The 21,979-nt window shown below is 36.6% G+C and overlaps 1 protein-coding gene across 1 annotated transcript in view; it reads right to left on the reverse strand.

Moving 5' to 3' along the window:
* C2CD3 (C2 domain containing 3 centriole elongation regulator) overlaps positions 1–20,778 on the reverse strand; it is a 171,377-nt gene extending 150,599 nt beyond the window's left edge. Inside the window, exons 1-3 of the mRNA XM_053708737.1 lie at positions 20,650–20,778; positions 18,641–18,910; positions 18,235–18,392 (exon numbers count right to left, since the gene is read on the reverse strand). Coding sequence (XP_053564712.1) covers positions 18,235–18,392; positions 18,641–18,910; positions 20,650–20,701 — 480 coding nt within the window. The 5' untranslated portion in view covers positions 20,702–20,778. The remainder of the gene's footprint in view (positions 1–18,234; positions 18,393–18,640; positions 18,911–20,649) is intronic.
* Positions 20,779–21,979: the final 1,201 nt, after the last annotated feature.

Raw genomic sequence — 21,979 nt, forward strand, 5'->3', positions numbered from 1 at the left:
ATATTATTTTTCGGTCTCTTTATTATCTTATTAAGATACAAACAGAAAATACAGGAAATATGTAATTTTCAGAACAAAATGGCTTCTTCAGGCAAAACCAAAAAACAGATAACTCCCGAAACGTTGCTCTGCTGTTCACCTGTGTGTTCATAATAAATTTTGTTGTGCTGCCACATCTTTGGATTTTTTCTTCAGGCAAAAGTCAGTATTTAGTGTGACCTCCCTTGGCTCTAAGCACATCTTGAACTCTTTTGGGGAGAATATCCTGAAGTAATCTTCTGGTATATTATACCAGGCTTCTTTCAGCACTTCCCAGAGTTCTTCTTTAGATTTAGGTTGTCTTATTTCTGTCTCTGTCCAGGTGATCCCATACTGTCTCTATAATATTCAGGTCTGGACTCTGTGGAGGTCAGTCCATGACTGTCAGTGTTTTATCAGCTGTTTTTCTCTCCAAATATGATTTCACTGCATTAGCAGTGTGCTTGTGATCCTTATCATGCTGAAAAATAAAACCATTCACAACCAGGCGCTTTCCAGAAGGAATGGCAGGATGAATTAAAACCTGTCTGTACTTTACAGCATTCACGATCCCATCAATTCGGACAATATCGCCAATACCACTGGCAGAAATGCAGCCCCAAACCAGGACAGACCCTCCACCATGTTTCACTGAAGGCCTCAAGCACTCATTCTTCCATCTCTCTCTAACTCTTCTTCTCACATACTGTCGACAATTGGACACAAAAATTTCAAACTGGGATTTATCACTCCATAATACTCTTTCCCAATGATCTTCATCCCAATCTTTGTGAGCTTTAGCATAGCTTAGCCTTTTCACCCCGTTCCCCTTCTGAAAAAGTGGTTTCTTCTTGGCTGCTACCCTTACACAAAGACCATTCCTGATCGAGCTTCTTCTTACTGTAGAAGGATCAACTTGGCATCCCGATGAAGCTGCCAGATGTTGAGCCAGGTCCTTGTTGGACGTCTTCCGGTCTCTCAAAGAAGAAACTCTGAGAAACTTCTCATCAGATTTTGAAAGTTTTCTTGGCCTTCCATTCCTTTTATTATTTTTTTTGTCCTTTACCTCTTCTGATTCTTCAGATTTCTTTATAACAGCTTGAATACCATATCTAGGAGTATCCAGTTTGTTTGCAGATTTCCCTTTGAGAGTGGTCTCGCTAACGCAAAGTATGATTTTATAGATGTCTTTTTCAATGGAATGATGTGATTGGACATTAGTCTTATTAGCAAGCTTCCAATTAATTCAACTCATACCGCATGTGTATGTAATACTCAAGAATGTCTTGCACAAACCTGGTGTAATAGACCTTTCTCACAGCAGTCATTTTGACATGAACTAGCAGGACAAATACAGGTGTTAGCAATGACATTAAAAGGGACAGTCAAGTACAAAATTAACTTTCATGATTTAAATAGGGCATGTAATTTTAAACAACTTTCCAATTTACTTTTATCACCAATTTTTGCGTTGTTCTCTTGGTATTCTTAGTTGAAAGCTTAACCTAGATAGGCTTATATGCTAATTTCTTGAAGGCCGCCTCTAATCTGAATGGATTTTGATGGTTTTTCACCACTAGAGGGCGTTAGTTCATGCGTTTCATATAGATAACATTGAGCTCACGCACGTGAAGATACCTAGGAGTAAGCATTGATTGGCTAAAATGCAAGTCTATCAAAAGAACTAAAATAAGGGAGCAGTTTGCAAAGGCTTAGATACAAGGTAATCACAGAGGTAAAAAGTGTATTATTATAACCGTATTGGTTATGAAAAACTGGGGAATGGGTAATAAAGGGATTATCTATCTTTTTAAACAATACAAATGATGGTGTTGACTGTCCCTTTAATTAGGATTCAATTCCATTTAGGTTTATGAGAGCCAGGTTCCTGCTATTGCTCAAGTGTAAGGGGAAATCACACTAAATACTTGCTACTTTAGCCTATAGAAGCGTTTTATTCTGATTTTTTTCTGTTTTTTAATACTGCATAAAAATATCCTGTATTTCCTGGTTGTATTCTAATAAAGAGACTGAGAAATAATGATATATGGTCATTAAACCATTGCTAAAAAAACAAATATAATGGTGGCACAGTACTGTATTTATCCATGACTCTCCAAATTTGTCAATCTGGTAGTTTCTAAAAAACAAACAAACCTTATACTAGAACTCTTGAAGAGAAAAAAAAAGAAATCGCAAAAACTATCCTGGCAATTTACAGATCAATTAATAAAAAAGCAGTCTGATACTCTTAGTCAGAAGCCAATAAGCCCAGTAAGTACAGGTGTCAATAAGTGTTAGGGGTTACACATTGGTCATTAGTTAATAAGCATTAAATCAAATAAATGTCCACAGCCTCCCTTTTAAGCAGCAACATGCCAAGAACATGAGACCTTGGGCAATATACAAGTACCCAGACCAGGTACAAGTCGCCAGCTACCCCTATACACATTAACATGCCCAGAGCAAGAAACCTCAGATTTATACAATTCACCAGCTACCCCTTTACACATTAACATGCCCAGAGCAAGAGACCTCAGATTTATACAATTCACCAGCTACCCCTTTACACATTAACATGCCCAGGGCAAGTCAGATTTATGCAATTCACCAGCTACCCCTTTACACATTACCATGCCCAGGGCAAGAGACCTCAGATTTATACAAGTCACCAGCTACCCCTTTACACATAAACATGCCCAGGGCAAGAGACCTCAGATTTATGCAATTCACCAGCTACCCCTTTACACATTAACATGCCCAGAGCAAGAGACCTCAGATTTATGCAATTCACCAGCTACCCCTTTACACATTAACATGCCCAGAGCAAGAGACCTCAGATTTATACAATTCACCAGCTACCCCTTTACACATAAACATGCCCAGAGCAAGAGACCTCAGATTTATACAATTCACCAGCTACCCCTTTACACATTAACATGCCAAGGGCAAGAGACCTCAGATTTATACAATTCACCAGCTACCCCTTTACACATTAACATGTCCAGAGCAAGAGACCTCAGATTTATACAATTCACCAGCTACCCCTTTACACATTAACATGTCCAGAGCAAGAGACCTCAGATTTATGCAATTCACCAGCTACCCCTTTACACATTAACATGTCCAGAGCAAGAGACCTCAGATTTATGCAATTCACCAGCTACTCCTTTACACATTAACATGCCCAGGGCAAGAGACCTCAGATTTATACAATTCACCAGCTACCCCTTTACACATTAACATGCCCAGAGCAAGAGACCTCAGATTTATACAATTCACCAGCTACCCCTTTACACATTAACATGCCCAGGGCAAGAGACCTCAGATTTATACAATTCACCAGCTACCCCTTTACACATTAACATGTCCAGAGCAAGAGACCTCAGATTTATGCAATTCACCAGCTACCCCTTTACACATTAACATGTCCAGAGCAAGAGACCTCAGATTTATACAATTCACCAGCTACCCCTTTACACATTAACATGTCCAGAGCAAGAGACCTCAGATTTATGCAATTCACCAGCTACCCCTTTACACATTAACATGTCCAGAGCAAGAGACCTCAGATTTATGCAATTCACCAGCTACCCCTTTACACATTAACATGCCCAGAGCAAGAGACCTCAGATTTTTGCAATTCACCAGCTACTCCTTTACACATTAACATGCCCAGAGCAAGAGACCTCAGATTTATACAATTCACCAGCTACCCCTTTACACATTAACATGTCCAGAGCAAGAGACCTCAGATTTATGCAATTCACCAGCTACCCCTTTACACATTAACATGTCCAGAGCAAGAGACCTCAGATTTATGCAATTCACCAGCTACCCCTTTACACATTAACATGTCCAGAGCAAGAGACCTCAGATTTATGCAATTCACCAGCTACCCCTTTACACATTAACATGTCCAAAGCAAGAGACCTCAGATTTATGCAATTCACCAGCTACCCCTTTACACATTAACATGTCCAGAGCAAGAGACCTCAGATTTATGCAATTCACCAGCTACCCCTTTACACATTAACATGTCCAGAGCAAGAGACCTCAGATTTATGCAATTCACCAGCTACCCCTTTACACATTAACATGCCCAGAGCAAGAGACCTCAGATTTATGCAATTCACCAGCTACTTCTTTACACATTAACATGCCCAGAGCAAGAGACCTCAGATTTATGCAAGTCACCAGCTACCCCTTTACACATTAACATGCCCAGGGCAAGTCAGATTTATACAATTCACCAGCTACTCCTTTACACATTAACATGTCCAGAGCAAGAGACCTCAGATTTATACAATTCACCAGCTACTCCTTTACACATTAACATGCCCAGGGCAAGAGACCTCAGATTTATGCAATTCACCAGCTACTTCTTTACACATTAACATGCCCAGGGCAAGAGACCTCAGATTTATGCAATTCACCAGCTACTTCTTTACACATTAACATGCCCAGGGCAAGAGACCTCAGATTTATGCAATTCACCAGCTACTCCTTTACACATAAACATGCCCAGGGCAAGAGACCTCAGATTTATGCAATTCACCAGCTACTCCTTTACACATTAACATGCCCAGGGCAAGAGACCTCAGATTTATGCAATTCACCAGCTACTCCTTTACACATTAACATGCCCAGGGCAAGAGACCTCAGATTTATGCAATTCACCAGCTACTCCTTTACACATTAACATGCCCAGGGCAAGAGACCTCAGATTTATGAAAGACGCCAGTTACTCCTTTACACATTAACATGCACAGGACAATAGCTGTGGGGGCCAGCTGGCGCTAAGCCAGATTGCCTGCAATGCTATTGCCTAAGAGGTGGAAACGTCACTTCCCAGCAAAATAGTGTTCTGCCATGGGCTGCCTATTGTCAAGGTATTTGAAATATTATTAAATAATATATAGAAGTATATTTATCTTTATTTAATAAATCTGTGGATGTGCACATGGTCTGTAGACAAAGGTTTGTTTCTGGGAGATCTCACACACTCAATATGCTAAATTATGCAATTGTATAATTTAGCAAGACACTGAAATATAACACAGTTTCTTTAACCCTCTGCATGATTGCCTGGGAACAAATGTTAAATGACAACATGCTGATACTTAGAGCAGGATACATTCCCATATATTGGTTTCCTCCAAGGAAGATGCCGAACCGTCTGAGGAGATGTGAAAAATACAGGCATTTTTCAAAAGGGACGGGTAATTAGCACAGATTTATTTGAGTGGCTCATGCTGTGCGAGTACTAACCCTGGGAAATACCAGATGTGATGATTAAGATAACACAGAGAAAACACAGACAAATGCTAAGGTGTGACTCTGAACATACAGCACACAGTGAAGGCACATGGCTTACATTATGATTTCAAAACAACTGTATATGTTTTAATGGACATGAGATGTGTGTGTGTATATATATATATATATATATATATATATATATATATATATATATATGTATATTTTGAAAGCATGAATATCTTAGCCTCTGTGTGTTTAAGAACATGAATAGATGTTTATGGACCTGAAGAGAAGTGATCATTAACATTTATTTTTATTTCAGATCTACATAAACAGGATTTATGTATTCAAGAAGAAACACACAGAAATGTCACATACTATATCTGGGTGAATTCAGAATATCAGGAGTTTTAAATACTACCAATCTGGAGATATAAAAATAAGCTGTTATTTGCAAAGAAATGCCAGAATACTGATAAAATTATAATGCATTTTAAGCTAATAACTAGCAGTATTAAATTACCTTAATATAATAAAATGTTAATAATATAACATATTTGGTATCAGAATAATCAGAAAAAATAACCTAATATTAACCATCTGTAATTGGGGTTATATATAGTTAATGCAGAGAGTGTAATCTGATTAAATAACCACTTTATGAAAATAATTAAGCTGTTTAAAAAAAAAAAAAGTTCAGAAACGCTGTATTGTATTGCTATGTTGTACTGTATGCTGCCACCCGGTGTTGCCACGAGAGAACTACAGCCAGAAAGATTTTTGGCTGTTGGAAATGGGATATCCAGTTATCCAATAGAGGGACAAGGTTTCGAAGGGCCACCCATATTTCACACCAATGATTAAACTATATAGTGGATGCAGAAGGAAGAAGAGGGAGACTGGCTGCAAAGTTTGGTAACTGACTGAAACTGTTTTGCGTGGGACACAGTCAAACTACAAAAACAAAGTGGGCCATATTTCTCCTATTCCATTGCAATTACACTTATTTTATATGGAGGTGTGAAATTGGATCCGTTGCGAAAATTGGGAACTGGATTGCTGTTATTTGGTGATGTATATAAAAGTTTTATTATAAGATAAGTTATATGCATAGTCAATTTGTATTTAATAGATTTAAAGAAACAGTGTGTTTTAGTTAGCATTTCACAGCCTATATATATATATATATATATATATATATATATATATATATATATATATATATATATATATATATATATATATATATATATATATATATATATATATATATATATATATATATATATATATCGTTTAAATCTGTATCTGATTTGCTAAGTAAATCATCTGTGCAAGTTCTGATATTGTAAGTTAATTCTGTATTAAGATAAATTGCAGTTAAATAGCAGAATATATATATATATATATATATTATCCTATTGTTGAAAGAGCACAGTTTAGAATTGTATTGCTTAGATGTTAAAGGTTTTAGTCCCATTGTATTAAATAAATAAGGCTGAATTGTGAAGGTATATTTTTCTGGGTTTTGTAAGAAGGATAGCATATCTTAAGAGTTGGTTTTAACACATATAAATTTTGTTTCATTTCCTTTTATTGCGAATATACTTCAATATGTTTATGGATATTAACTAAATAAAAGAATTCAGATATTTATATTAATTGTATGGTCTAGTAGATGCATGGTTGATTAGGGTTTCAATTTTTAAGGAAAATTAATATAAGATTGTGTTTATAACCCTGCCATAAACCGATATATTATTTGGATAGCACTACTAAGATTTTCATAAATATACTGACATAATAATTGGAGGCACCGCTGAGATTTATTAATATTCCATCATAATTGATATAATATATTTGTAAGTAAATAGAAATTATTATAAAAAGAGAAAAAAAAAAAAAATAATTCATATTTCGATATTAATATTTTGAAGATATAATTTTTTTTGAAAGGTTGAAATATTAATTTTCATATTTCGAGATTGACATTAATATCTTGAAATATTATTAAAGATTAATTTTGAAAAATTAATAAAAATATTAATTTTTCATATTTCAAAATTAATCAAAAATATTGATTTTTCATATTTTCAAAGTTAATCAAAAATATTAATTTTTCATATTTCGGAATATTAATTTTTCATATTTCAAAATTAATAATATTTTTTTTTTTTTTTGAAATATAAAATTTTTCCTTCTCTCTTTTTATTGGCAAAAATTGTATTAGCGTTTTAGTTTAACTAAGTACTAAACCAATATAATAATGTCTGTAGCCAGAAGTGACTCATTTAATTCTATACATAGCAATGAAATTGGTCCCATAACCATACCTATTACTAAAGGTCAGGTCCTTAAGAAAGATATCTTAAGTTACCTTAAAGGGAAGTTTAATATTGCGGGTGAATTAAATGATTTTATGGATACGCTTGAAACTAGGGCTAAAAATATTACCGTTAATAATAATATGTGGAATGAAGAGAATGAATTCTTCCAGGAATTATTAATGATTAATCAATGCAAAGCTCCCAAAAAGCGAGACGAACTAATACTAAAATCCTGGCCCATTTTAATATGCATAATTGACGAAATGTCGTTTTGTGTCACCGACAAACGATTGCAAATCCAGGAGCTAGAAAATAGTATTCGTTTCTCGCGCAGATGCGAAGAGGGTTTAAAAATAGCTAAAAATAAAATGGATGAATTTGCCCAAAACCTAGCCGCCTTAGATAAGCATAATATGGACTTAATCGCGCAGATACAAGATTTAAATAAACAGCTTGCGCAAAGCCAGAGAGAATTAAGCGATTTAAAAAGGTCATATCGCCATAATGAGAACCCCTATATTAGCAGTGAGAATAATGCAGATAATGCTAATTCCTTTAGCGGACGCGTCAGGGACGAGGTACAAAAATATATATAACAACATAGACAAATGACCCCTAACGGGTCAGAAGTAGATTTCCCAAATAGGCAGTCACCTCATGATGCAAATCCAGAGGATTGCTGTAGCGCAGCTGACGCGGGGGAGGGAAACTCTAACAGAGAAACCCAGAGTAAGTCTGATAAAGTCTATGATTCCCATAAAATAATCACCTTCGTACAACGCGCAGTACCTATATTCTCCAATAAGGGAACAACATCTGTAATTGATAATTTACAGGCTTTTGAAAATGCGTTAGCTATAATGAATGTTACAAGCGAGAAATTGAAAATTGAATTTCTGCCTTGGGTATTTGACAGTAAGCATCACAAATTCTTTGCTTCACTAAAGGATATGAATATTCATTCCTGGAATGGGGTAAAACGACAATGCAGAAAAGAATTCGGGCAATATCGCACTAAAACTGCCGCGAAAATAGCGGTATATGGTTTAAAGTGTCGTGCGAATCAGAGTCCAATCGAATTCCTTTCTGTATTGAAAAATGCGTACAGTATGGCTGAAGATAATCCCAAATTTGACGGCTCAGAATTTGTAAATTTATTTTTTGAAGCCCTGCCTACACCCATCAAAATTAACTTAGCTAGAGATTTTGATGAGGACTGCTCATTGGAATGGCTGATCAAAGAGAGTACAAAATTATACTCTATTCAGCAGTCCAGTGAGCAGGGGGTTAAAAAGGAATCAAAACCCAAAATTGTAGCAGAAACTAGGGTGTCACCTAAACCCCTCAATTTGGAGTCTAAAAACAGAACTTATGCAGAGGTGGCCAGTCAAAACAGGCCATCTCCACAGAGGTTTAATTCCGCCCCTCCCCCTACACAGGTTGAGGCGCAGGGAGACTATAACCAAAGTGGGGGACATAATCAGGTGAATAATTACTCACAAAGAGAATACCCACCAAATAATTGGTATCCGCGCAAGGGTAGATACAATAGACGGCGAAGATATTCTCAGGGTAACCAGACACCCCAGGTATATAATGCTCCCCAAAATACTAATGCTGAACAAGCTGAACCCCAGGGGCAACCACGCCAGAATAGAAATAACAGCCCCGATTCTGAGGGAACCCAATGGTCCAGGAATCAGTACAATGGGGCACCAGGAGATAGGCCCAGGGGTAGAGGTAACTTGTACAATCAGGTAGATATGCTGTTTACCCAGTTAAATCGGTTGAGCGAACAAATCGCTAATATGAGTCAAAAATCTACGGCTCAGCAACCGAACAATACTTTTTTAGGGGTACAGCCAGTGGTCAGCAGTGGACCACAGGCACAGTCATAAATACTGCAGTATCACCTGAAGGGGAGGGGAGAAATATACAAAATGTAATAATAAATATCAATGATACTAATCATGTTCTCTCCCCACAGACCGAAAACGGACAATTTAACTGTGGTGACAAGCAACCTTATCCGGGAAAAGTTAACAAATCTCTTCCCTTGCAGCTCTCTCCTAACCTTATCTCCACAGATGCAGTACAAAAGAATCCAACCGACCCTGTCATAGAGGAAACAGGTAGGTATGAAGGTTCCTCTGCATCGAATGACACGGCGAATCCAGGTAACACGTGGCGAAGCCCACAGATGTGTGAGAATGCCAATTTTATGTGTGAAATGGTAGAAACTGCAGGAAGATATTATGTATTAGTTGAGCTGCAAGATTCAGTCTCCAACCCTATCAGGGGATTAATTGACACTGGGTCACAGGCAACTATCTTATCCCACAGGTACTACACACAGCTAAATGAGCTAACACCCCACAAACCTAAAATAAGAGAATTTGACGGTTCTCTAATAGGTGTTGGGGGTGACTCCCTAAAAGTTTACGGTACTGCATGGTTAAAATTTAAATTGGGGAACAGGGTCATAAGACACCCTGTCATTATAGTGGATCTGCCAACTGATCGTTTAATTATTGGTAGTGATCTCCTGAAACGATTAAGCACCATAATGGATTGCATAAATAATGTAATTTGGTCACAAGTTAAACGGCCTATCAATTATGAAAAATCTGGTATATCTCACGCCCGACATAGCTGTCACGTGGTAGAAGAGAAACCAGATGCTGTGGAGATTCATTTCAGGAATAACTCTGTACCTGAAATCACTATTCTACAAATAGATGATCAGACTCCTTTTAGTGGCTCTGATGGTAATACTTTTAAAATATCGCCTGGAAAGATAGCGAATATTTCCCTAGATGGCGATGTATCATATCACTCCACAAGGGGGATCATAAAATCCCTAAGGGGGGAGGCCACACTCAATACCTCACAGGGATTGAGAGAGTTAAAGAGGATTTATTTATCCCTATACAAGTGCATGACCTTGGTAAAACCGAGTATGCTAAAATAAACTTAAAACAGGAAGCTAGCTATATAAGCGAAGGTTTATTAACGCAAATAGCTGAACCTAAAGTGATTAAATATCTTTCTCCCCAAGACCACAGTGTCAACGGCCTGGATGACAGGTCTGAAAGCTATAACATCACAGCTAAGTGCTTATTATCTATCTCTATTGGTAATAAGTCAGTGAAGCACCTGTTTTTAGTTTTAAATACTCCCCATAATCAAATATACATTGGCAATGATATCTTACATAGATATGCCATGCAAATAGATTTGATTAATTCTTGCCTCTGGAGCAGGTTAAAGGGGGACCCTGAAGAATTTCAGGATGAAAATGCAGCCCTGAAATCAAATCAGCAATTGCCATATGCTGTGAATATGCAGGTATCTAGCGATGTTATAATTCCTGCTGGGGCTGATAAATTTCTTTTACCCTTACAGGTAAAGAGAGGGCAGAAATTAAAAACTTCTGAAACACTGATTTGCCTCTCCCATAGAATACAAAATCTGGGTGTCACAGTAACCTACACTCCTATGGTGAATATTGGAACTGTTCCAATACATATTATTGTGCATAACATGACCCCACAGGATATAACATTATCCAAGGGAACTACCATAGGATATGCACTGGAATCAAGTTATTACACTTTTGGATTCCAGAATAATGTAATTGGGCTAATACCTGAAGAATACCTAACTGAAGAACAATTAATAGAACAATCCTTTGCATCTATGCCAGAGGGTCTATTTAATGTTCAGTCCATTTATCCCTTCAGCTCAGAGGAAGGCATCTGTAAAATTGAAGAAGCCTCTCTAGTGTTTGATCAGCCAATCAAACAGCACGATTACCCCAATACCCAGAGTCATGGGAGCAATGTAAATTATAATCAAGGGGATCTCACCTCTAGACTGGAAGAAGCCTATGAAATAGGACAGCCTGAAATCTTTCCAGGATTTCAGCAAATAGTCAAAGAGCAAATATCCTTAGCTAATAGCTGTTCCAGTGATGACGAACGCCAACAGCTGCGAGAACTCCTAATGGAATACAAGGATATTTTTGCTAAGGATTCTTATGACTGTGGTACTACAGACTTGCACATTGCAAGGATACAAACAGACCCTAATGCGCCACCTGTATTTGTCAAACAATACAGACTTCCCTTAGCCTCATATGATTCTCTTGCAGAGATCATAAGGAATTTGGAAGAAAGAGGTATTATCAGACAGGTGCACAGCTCTTATAATAATCCTATTCTAGGTGTCCTTAAGCCCAATGGACAATGGCGTTTGTGTGCTGACTTAAGATAGCTAAACAAACGAGTATACATGTCTGGCTGGCCTGTACCATACATTGACCAGTGCCTAGCACAAATGCAAGGACCCAAAATATTCACTGCCATTGATTGTGCACAGGGATATTGGACCATAAAGGTACATGAGGACCAATATAAGCTAGCATTCTCCTTCCAAAAGGTCCAATATGCATTCCAGAGACTTCCATTTGGATACATAAATTCTGGACATGAATTTGCTGTATTCATGCATAAGGCTATGCCTGACGCACTGGAAAGGGGGACCTTATCTTATGTTGATGATGTTTTAATCAAAAGCACAGACTTTGAAAAACACATCACAGAGCTTAAACACATCCTCAGCCAACTTAAAAGGGCAGGTGTCAAATTATCCCAACAAAAAGCTCAATGGTGCCGCACTCGTGTAAACTTCTTGGGACATGAAGTTACCTCTGAAGGATTAAATCCCCAAAAGAAAAAGGTGGAAGCTATAGTGAATTCTAAAAACCCAACTAACTTAACGGAATTGAGATCATTCCTGGGTATGACAAATTATTCTCGCAAATTCATTGATAATTATGCGGAATTAGCTAAACCACTACTGCTTCTTCTGAAGAAAGATGTGAAATGGCACTGGAGTGAGTCTCAAGAGACAGCCATCAGAGAGCTGAAGAGAAAACTCACTCAAGCACCTTGCTTAGCGTACCCTGAAGGTGGCAAACCTTTCTTCTTAGAGACAGGTTACACAGATATAAGCATGAGTGCTGTGTTATACCAAAAGCATGATAATTTGAACAAAGCCATTGCTTATGCGAGCAAAAATCTATCCCCAGTAGAAATAAAATTTAGCGATTGCGAAAAAGCCCTATCATCTACTGTATGGGCTCTACAAAATTTCCGCAGCTATATACAGGGCGAGAAAATTATTGTGGAAACGGCCCACCAGCCTTTGCTATATTTGCAAAGTGAGAGAATAAGAGATGGGAATTTGTCTAATAGCCGCATAACAGCGTGGACTCTTTCCTTACAAGGCTGGCCCTTAGAAATTCGCTACAAGCAGAATAAAAAGAATCCAGTCGCACAAGGGCTTGCTGAGCTCCACGACTGTACTGCTAGAGATCCTGGGGAAGAATTATCAGAAGATGATTTTCTGGAAGAACAATTGCTTTCCCCATATAAAATGTACAATGAGGACCATTGTCAAACATTACCTTGGGTATATGTTGATGGTTGTTCTTACCATGCCACTATTGATAATGAGCGCAGATTAGTCGCTGGCATTGGTATAACTGGGGCAAATGGATTCCCAAATATATCTATAGGTTTCAACATTGGACCAAGATCCAGTCAAGTTGCAGAACTAACTGCTGTTTTCAAAACCATTGAAATGGCTATTGAACATGGTATTCATGAATTTGTGATCATAACTGACTCAAATTATGTGCGTGACAGTTTTGTTGAATACCTGCCAACTTGGAAAAGAAATGGCATGCAGAAAAGCAATAACAAACCAGTCAAGCATGGCAAGTTGTTCTGCGAGATTGATAATCTGGTGGTATCCAATGATTTAACCATACACTGGAAAAAGACCAAGGGTCATTCCAGAATTCTAGGTCCGGATAAGGAAGGCAATGACCTTGCGGATTCATTAGCCAAACAAGGAGCCATAACTGGAGAACTCCTTAATATTGACCACTTAATGGGTGCAATTCAGGTAGAAGCCATTACCAGAAACCAGGCAAAACAACAGAGTGAGCCTAATTTGGTACAATGGAGTCAGGATTCTCCTAGTGAGGACCTGATCACTAGTCAAAAAGAAGACCCCATTGTAGGCATCTTCTATAAACACATAGAAGATCCTGAAAGCAACCCCATCTCAAAAGATGATTGCATTGGCAAAGAAGATCTTAGAATCTTAATAAAATCTAAATCACAATTCAAGTTACAGGATGGTTTGTTAATTAGAACCTCCAAAACTGGCATCCAGCAGTGGGTAGTACCCACCAAGTTCAGGGGTCTAATGCTTCAACATGCCCATGATGCTCCCACATCTGGTCATCGTGGTGCCAAACTCACATATGAAATATTGCGTGATTACGCTTTTTGGCCACACATGTTGAAAGATGTTCAAACCTACTGTCAAGGGTGTTTAATCTGCCCACAGTTCCAACCCACTGCACCAACGCATAGAGCGCCATTGCAGAAAAGGGGGATGGTAATGCCATGGTCAGATATACAAATTGATTTTATTGGTCCGGTAACAAGGTCATCAAGAGGTAACAAGTACATGTTAACAGTGACATGCCTGTTCACTAAATGGATAGAGTGCATTAGTGCACCTAACAATAGTGCTGAAACATGTGCAGCATTGCTCATCAACCATGTATTTTCCAGATTTGGTTTGCCCCAAAGAATCGAATCAGATCGGGGGACCCACTTCACTAGCGAAGTGATGACCAAAATGTGGAAAATACTAGGGGTTAAAAGAAACCTCTAGTCTTAATGGCATTAAGAGCAAGTCCAAGTAGTCCTACCAAAATGTCACCTTTTGAGCTGATGACTGGTAGAAGAATGGTTCTACCTCAACATCTGCTATACCGTACATCAGACCAAAACTTAATAAACGCTGCCAATACACATCAATATGTGGAAAACCTAAGAAAGCACCTGCAATATGCCTTTGCATTTGCTCAAAGGAATTTAGAAAGAGCCGCAACTGCCACTGAAACCTATTATGATCTCAAAACATCCAAAAAGGAATATGAAATAAATGATAAAGTTTATCTTTATAACTTTGGAAGAGATCAGGTTAGGGAGAAGAAATTTCTTCCCTCATGGAAAGGTCCATTCGTCATTACTGACAAAATATCTCCAGTGGCCTATAAAATACGGATCCCCAAAAATGAAAGTTTCATAGATAAATGGGTCCATATCAATCAATTGCGAGCGTGTCATCCCAGATCCCAACTACAAGTCATAGAGGGAGAGTGAAGTGTCATATCCCCAAATGAACTAAAGACATACTGTAGTTTAAAGATGCCTAACTGATAAACATGAAGGTTCAAAATTGACAGACTATCTACATAGAAGACTGTCCATGATGTGTACGGTCAACATCCTCACCAAATACCACTAACTTTGATCCAATTCAAATACATGTGTCCTACATATTTTTGAATTAGAAAGGGGGATTTATGTCAAGGTATTTGAAATATTATTAAATAATATATAGAAGTATATTTATCTTTATTTAATAAATCTGTGGATGTGCACATGGTCTGTAGACAAAGGTTTGTTTCTGGGAGATCTCACACACTCAATATGCTAAATTATGCAATTGTATAATTTAGCAAGACACTGAAATATAACACAGTTTCTTTAACCCTCTGCATGATTGCCTGGGAACAAATGTTAAATGACAACATGCTGATACTTAGAGCAGGATACATTCCCATATATTGGTTTCCTCCAAGGAAGATGCCGATCCGTCTGAGGAGATGTGAAAAATACAGGCATTTTTCAAAAGGGACGGGTAATTAGCACAGATTTATTTGAGTGGCTCATGCTGTGCGAGTACTAACCCTGGGAAATACCAGATGTGATGATTAAGATAACACAGAGAAAACACAGACAAATGCTAAGGTGTGACTCTGAACATACAGCACACAGTGAAGGCACATGGCTTACATTATGATTTGAAAACAACTGTATATGTTTTAATGGACATGAGATGTGTGTGTGTGTATATATATATATATATATATATATATATATATATATATATATATATATATATATATATATATGTGTATATTTTGAAAGCATGAATATCTTAGCCTCTGTGTGTTTAAGAACATGAATAGATGTTTATGGACCTGAAGAGAAGTGATCATTAACATTTATTTTTATTTCAGATCTACATAAACAGGATTTATGTATTCAAGAAGAAACACACAGAAATGTCACATACTATATCTGGGTGAATGCAGAATATCAGGAGTTTTAAATACTACCAATCTGGAGATATAAAAATAAGCTGTTATTTGCAAAGAAATGCCAGAATACTGATAAAATTATAATGCATTTTAAGCTAATAACTAGCAGTATTAAATTACCTTAATATAATAAAATGTTAATAATATAACATATTTGGTATCAGAATAATCAGAAAAAATAACCTAATATTAACCATCTGTAATTGGGGTTATATATATTTAATGCAGAGAGTGTAATCTGATTAAATAACCACTTTATGAAAATAATTAAGTTGTTTAAAAAAAAAGTTCAGAAACGCTGTATTGTATTGCTATGTTGTACTGTATGCTGCCACCCGGTGTTGCCACGAGAGAACTACAGCCAGAAAGATTTTTGGCTGTTGGAAATGGGATATCCAGTTATCCAATAGAGGGACAAGGTTTCGAAGGGCCACCCATATTTCACACCAATGATTAAACTATATAGTGGATGCAGAAGGAAGAAGAGGGAGACTGGCTGCAAAGTTTGGTAACTGACTGAAACTGTTTTGCGTGGGACACAGTCAAACTACAAAAACAAAGTGGGCCATATTTCTCCTATTCCATTGCAATTACACTTATTTTATATGAGGTGTGAAATTGGATCCGTTGCGAAAATTGGGAACTGGATTGCTGTTATTTGGTGATGTATATAAAAGTTTTATTATAAGATAAGTTATATGCATAGTCAATTTGTATTTAATAGATTTAAAGAAACAGTGTGTTTTAGTTAGCATTTCACAGCCTATATATATATATACTGTATCTGATTTGCTAAGTAAATCATCCGTGCAAGTTCTGATATTGTAAGTTAATTCTGTATTAAGATAAATTGCAGTTAAATAGCAGAATATATATATATATATATATATATTATCCTATTGTTGAAAGAGCACAGTTTAGAATTGTATTGCTTGGATGTTAAAGGTTTTAGTCCCATTGTATTAAATAAATAAGGCTGAATTGTGAAGGTATATTTTTCTGGGTTTTGTAAGAAGGATAGCATATCTTAAGAGTTGGTTTTAACACATATAAATTTTGTTTCATTTCCTTTTATTGCGAATATACTTCAATATGTTTATGGATATTAACTAAATAAAAGAATTCAGATATTTATATTAATTGTATGGTCTAGTAGATGCATGGTTGATTAGGGTTTCAATTTTTAAGGAAAATTAATATAAGATTGTGTTTATAACCCTGCCATAAACCGATATATTATTTGGATAGCACTACTAAGATTTTCGTAAATATACTGACACTATGTAGCACAGTGCGGCGAACATTTCAAACAAATAAAGGAACTTTCAGCATGAAATATTTTATACTTAAAGGAATAGTCTAGTCTAAATTAAAGTTTCATGTTTCAGATAAAGCATGCAATTTTAAGCAACTTTCTAATTTGTTCTTCGTTCTTTTAGTATTTCTATTTAAATCTAAGCTTACAAGCCAGACCATTTTTGGTTCACAACCTGGGTAGCGCTTGCTGATTGGTGGATACATTTAGACACCAATCAGAAAGTGCTACCCAGGTGCTGAACCAAAAATGGGCCGGCTACTATGCTTACATTCTTGCTTTTCAAATAAAGATACCAAGAGAACGAAAGAAAATTGATAATATGAGTGAAATAGAAAGTTGCTTAAAATTGCCTGATCTGACTGAATCACAAAAGTTTAATTTTGACTAGACTATTCCTTTAATAACTGAAAGTCCCCTTTATTTGTTCCACTGGTAAATCCTAACATTTACAAATGCTAGGATTTACCATCACTTTAAAGGGACATGAAACCCAAATTTTTTTCTTTCATGATTTAGAAAAAGCATGTCATTTTAAACAACTTTCTAATTTACTTCTATTGTCTAATTTGCTTCATTCTCTTGATATCACTTGCTGAAAAGCATATCTAGATATGCTTAGTAGCTGCTGATTGGTTGCTGCACATAAAGGCCTTGTGTGATTGGCTCACACATGTACATTGCTATTTCTTCAACAAAGGATATCTAAAGAATTGAGCAAATTAGATAATAGAAGTAAATTGGAAAGTTGTTTAACCCCTTAATGACCACAATGTACCCTGTATGTCACTGGTCGTTAAGGGTTTTTTCAGGACATAATAGCACAAGTCTAGCAAGAACACGCTATTAATGCACTCCCTCCAGCAGGCTTTGTGGAATAGAGCAGTCTCAACGCTGGTGGCAAGACCGCGCTATAAAACAATCAAGTCCCAAAAAAAGACCAGCGACATACAGGGTACGTCGCTGGTCCTTAAGGGGTTAAAATTGCATGCCCTATCTGAATCATTAAAGTTTAATTTTGACTAGACTGTCCTTTTAAGGACAGTGGATATTCTTACCTGTAGTTCTCCAAGTTTCTCTGATGTTGGTGAGACAATTGTGAAGAAGCCGCTCAGTGGGTGAGTTGGAGAGAGCTGTGGGATCCCATTTATTTGAACACGACCAATAGGAAGGTGATCCAGCTTGGTCATAACATCCAATACAAGTGCTCCCATATCTGTGCAGAACAAGAAGGTGTCAGTCCGGGGGCCACAAAAATAAATAACTGTGTGTGTGTTAGATATATACAAATCATGCAATAATTTAAATACATTACAATCGTTTTTAACATACATGAGCCCATAACGTATTTAAAATAAATATTGCCATTTCTAGTAAATATTCATGATTCACTGAAAATAATAATACAAACAACTGATGATTTTTGGAAAAAAATAATAAAAATTAATATATATATACATATACCCGTCAAATAAGATGTAAACTGCTTGGGTCCACAGCGGACAGCATAGCGAGTCGTTGTCTTCACACCTTTTTGTTCTGTCTGGGAAGTGTCTCTGGGTCGGAAGACAGTGCCATCTGTTGTTTCCCCCCACCATCTGAGTCGCACAAGTACAGAGGTGGGGGGCTTGGGGATAGTCCAGAGGATTTTACTGACTGTCACCTGGAGGAAGCAACGAAGCTGACCTTCTACTAATGGGGGAAGACTTGTCGATGGGGGGATGTCTGTTGCTCCTGCAAAAAGAAAGAGAGCAGGGACATAAGCAGCTAATAAACTATTGCAATGCACAGAAGCAGTTGTTATCTGTAGGATGATATTATATAAACACACTATTATTAGCCAGAGCTATCCAAGTGAAATGCTACCTTTATAACCAGACTTTTTCAAACATTGCCTAGAGTAATGTAGAGCTAGAAAAACACTGGCTGTATCATATGTTATCAAATGGACTATAAAGTCATTTTGTTCTCTGTTGCATCTAAAAGAGACAAATAAAAAATGCTCCTTTACTTTTATTTCTTTATTGTTGTGCATGTAGCGGTCCTTATCAGAGAGTGAGCAATGTGTTCCTATGGGTGGGTGTTCCAGGTTAGTTTCAAAAACAATTTAAATGGCTTTAGTAAACCTTTTGCAACATGTATAGTAGTGTTATTGTATATCCATGGCAGAATAGCTGTATGTTTACTGCTCTACCAATGAACAGCTACATATAGCTATTAATCTATAAACTTCCCAAACCAACAGTCAATGCTTTGCAACATAAAATTAATATAGTGCTATACATATATGTTCACTGCAACAAAACACACGATTCATAACTAAAAAAACGTTTTAGTTCCTATGCAACACCATGACTTGTATAAAATAGCATATGTTCTTCAAATATTATAGCCGTATGCAGTGCAATTTACAATAATTTCTCACGTTTGCAAGCTACATGCAAATATAAAAAGTAAGAACCACATTTTATTATGCAAAGAGCTCCATAGATGAATAAGGTTCAGCAGTCACTGTTTAGTTGTGCAAAAAAAGGAATTATAGAAGTGGTATACTAACAACAAATATAATACATCCAAGCATTAGCATGCAAAAGACAATGTATTAATGTCAGATCCTGACGTATTATGTTCCACTGTCACAATTTAACACTGATTAATTAGCTAGTGGCAAGACAAAAAAGCAGGGCCACAATTTTTACCAAAAATAGTTCTATGAATATAAAGATTTGAACTCAGTATGCACCACAATAACCAACACAATGACTTACAAACTACAGCTCAACATTGCTTTAACATTTAAAATAATCTGTTTTAGAATATAAATGTGTTATAAATGTTCAGGGATGGAAAAAAAACAGCTATGGGATCATATATTATAGAATTTATATTTTACACTAGCAATAAACTATTACACCGAAGGCTGTGTAATGCTTTCTTAATCAGCATCTCTGCCATCTAAGGGGATAAAAAAAAAAGTCCAATAATCACCATTTGCACTAGCACCAGGAACATACAGATATAATAAGGAAAGTCACCTTAGCAATAGTAATGTAATGAACTAATATTTATTTGTACCTATGTACATTATTAGCAACAGTGAAATGCATCTGCAAATCAGCAGCAGTAAAGTATCCTATTAGCTCCTATCATGGAACTTTGCAGTAAGATTGTTAGTTTGTATTTATAAAAACTAATAATTACACAATACAAATAATGTTATGTTTGTAACAATGTATCGGTATTTGTTACTGTGTATATGCAAAGATCCAATAATGCTGCTGTCTGAGGAAGGTCTACAAACGCCCCCTACCACAAACACTACAATAATGTTCACATCTCAGAATAAACTCCCCATGCCGTATTTTGTCCAGTTAAATCATTTTACATGGCCTATACCATCATTTAAAAAAAAAGTAAACTAAGTCTGTTCTATTGCCACTCCTAAATCACAATACGCCGGTGACACCCGGTACCTTTTCTCCGTTTGCTTCTCGGTCTCATGTTTTTATCCTTTCGGGTTTTCATGTTCTACCCTCTATTCTTTCCCAAATCTCATATCGCCCGCTCACCAGCCGCCACACAGAGGCTTCTTTCCAGTTTCTAGGCAACGAGCGAAGCTACTTCCGGTTCCAGCTGAGTTATCCAATCGGAAACTGATATTCTGAGCGCAAATGTTGCTGGGAAACGAAGGTACTCGTACTGGGAAAGTGACAGTTGGTGTAATGATGTCATACGTTTCTATTCGCTGGGTGACGTCACTATATTACTACTGCGCACTAAAATAAACACATTACTACAACCCTGACGTGTTATTGCAATTGTGTAAATGTGCACATTTTGTCATGTAACAGGTTAAATAATTGCAGAAGGTTTATTATGGGATGTACCAAAAGGAATGACAAGGGTGAATGACAAAATGGAATGCCCATAGACTTTAATGGGATGTAAAATTAAAAGTGTTGAAGCAACAAAACTATGATACATATCAACCAGATATTTACCAGATATGTTCCCCAGGTACAGTAGCATATTCTGAAATTGAGATTACATCAGATTATAGCTGCTTTCTATGGAATGACAAGGGTGAATGACAAAATGAAATGCCCATAGACTATAATGGGATTAAATTTAAAAGTTCTATAGAAACAAAACTATGATACATATCAAATAGATATTTACCAGATATGTTCCCCGGGTACAGTAGCATATTCTGAAAGTGAGATTACATCAGATTATAGCTGCTTTCTATGGAATGACAAGGGTGAATGACAAAATGGAATGCCCATAGACTATAATGGGATTAAATTTAAAAGTGCTATAGAAACTAAACTATGATACATATCAACTAGATATTTACCAGATATGTTCCCCGGGTACAGTAGCATATTCTGAAATTGAGATTACATCAGATTATAGCTGCTTTCTATGGAATGACAAGGGTGAATGACAAAATGGAATGCCCATAGACTATAATGGGATTAAATTTAAAAGTGCTATAGAAACTAAACTATGATACATATCAACTAGATATTTACCAGATATGTTCCCCGGGTACAGTAGCATATTCTCAAAGTGAGATTACTTCAGATTATAGCTGCTTTCTATGGAATGACAAGGGTGAATGGCAAAATGGAATGCCCATAGACTATAATGGGATTACATTTAAAAGTGCTATAGAAACTAAACTATGATACATATCAAATAGATATTTACCAGATATGTTCCCCAGGTACAGAAGCATATTCTGAAAGTGAGATTACTTCAGATTATAGCTGCTTTCTATGGAATGACAAGGGTGAATGA

The sequence above is a fragment of the Bombina bombina genome, chromosome 3, assembly GCF_027579735.1.
Source record: "Bombina bombina isolate aBomBom1 chromosome 3, aBomBom1.pri, whole genome shotgun sequence".
NCBI lineage: Eukaryota > Metazoa > Chordata > Amphibia > Anura > Bombinatoridae > Bombina > Bombina bombina.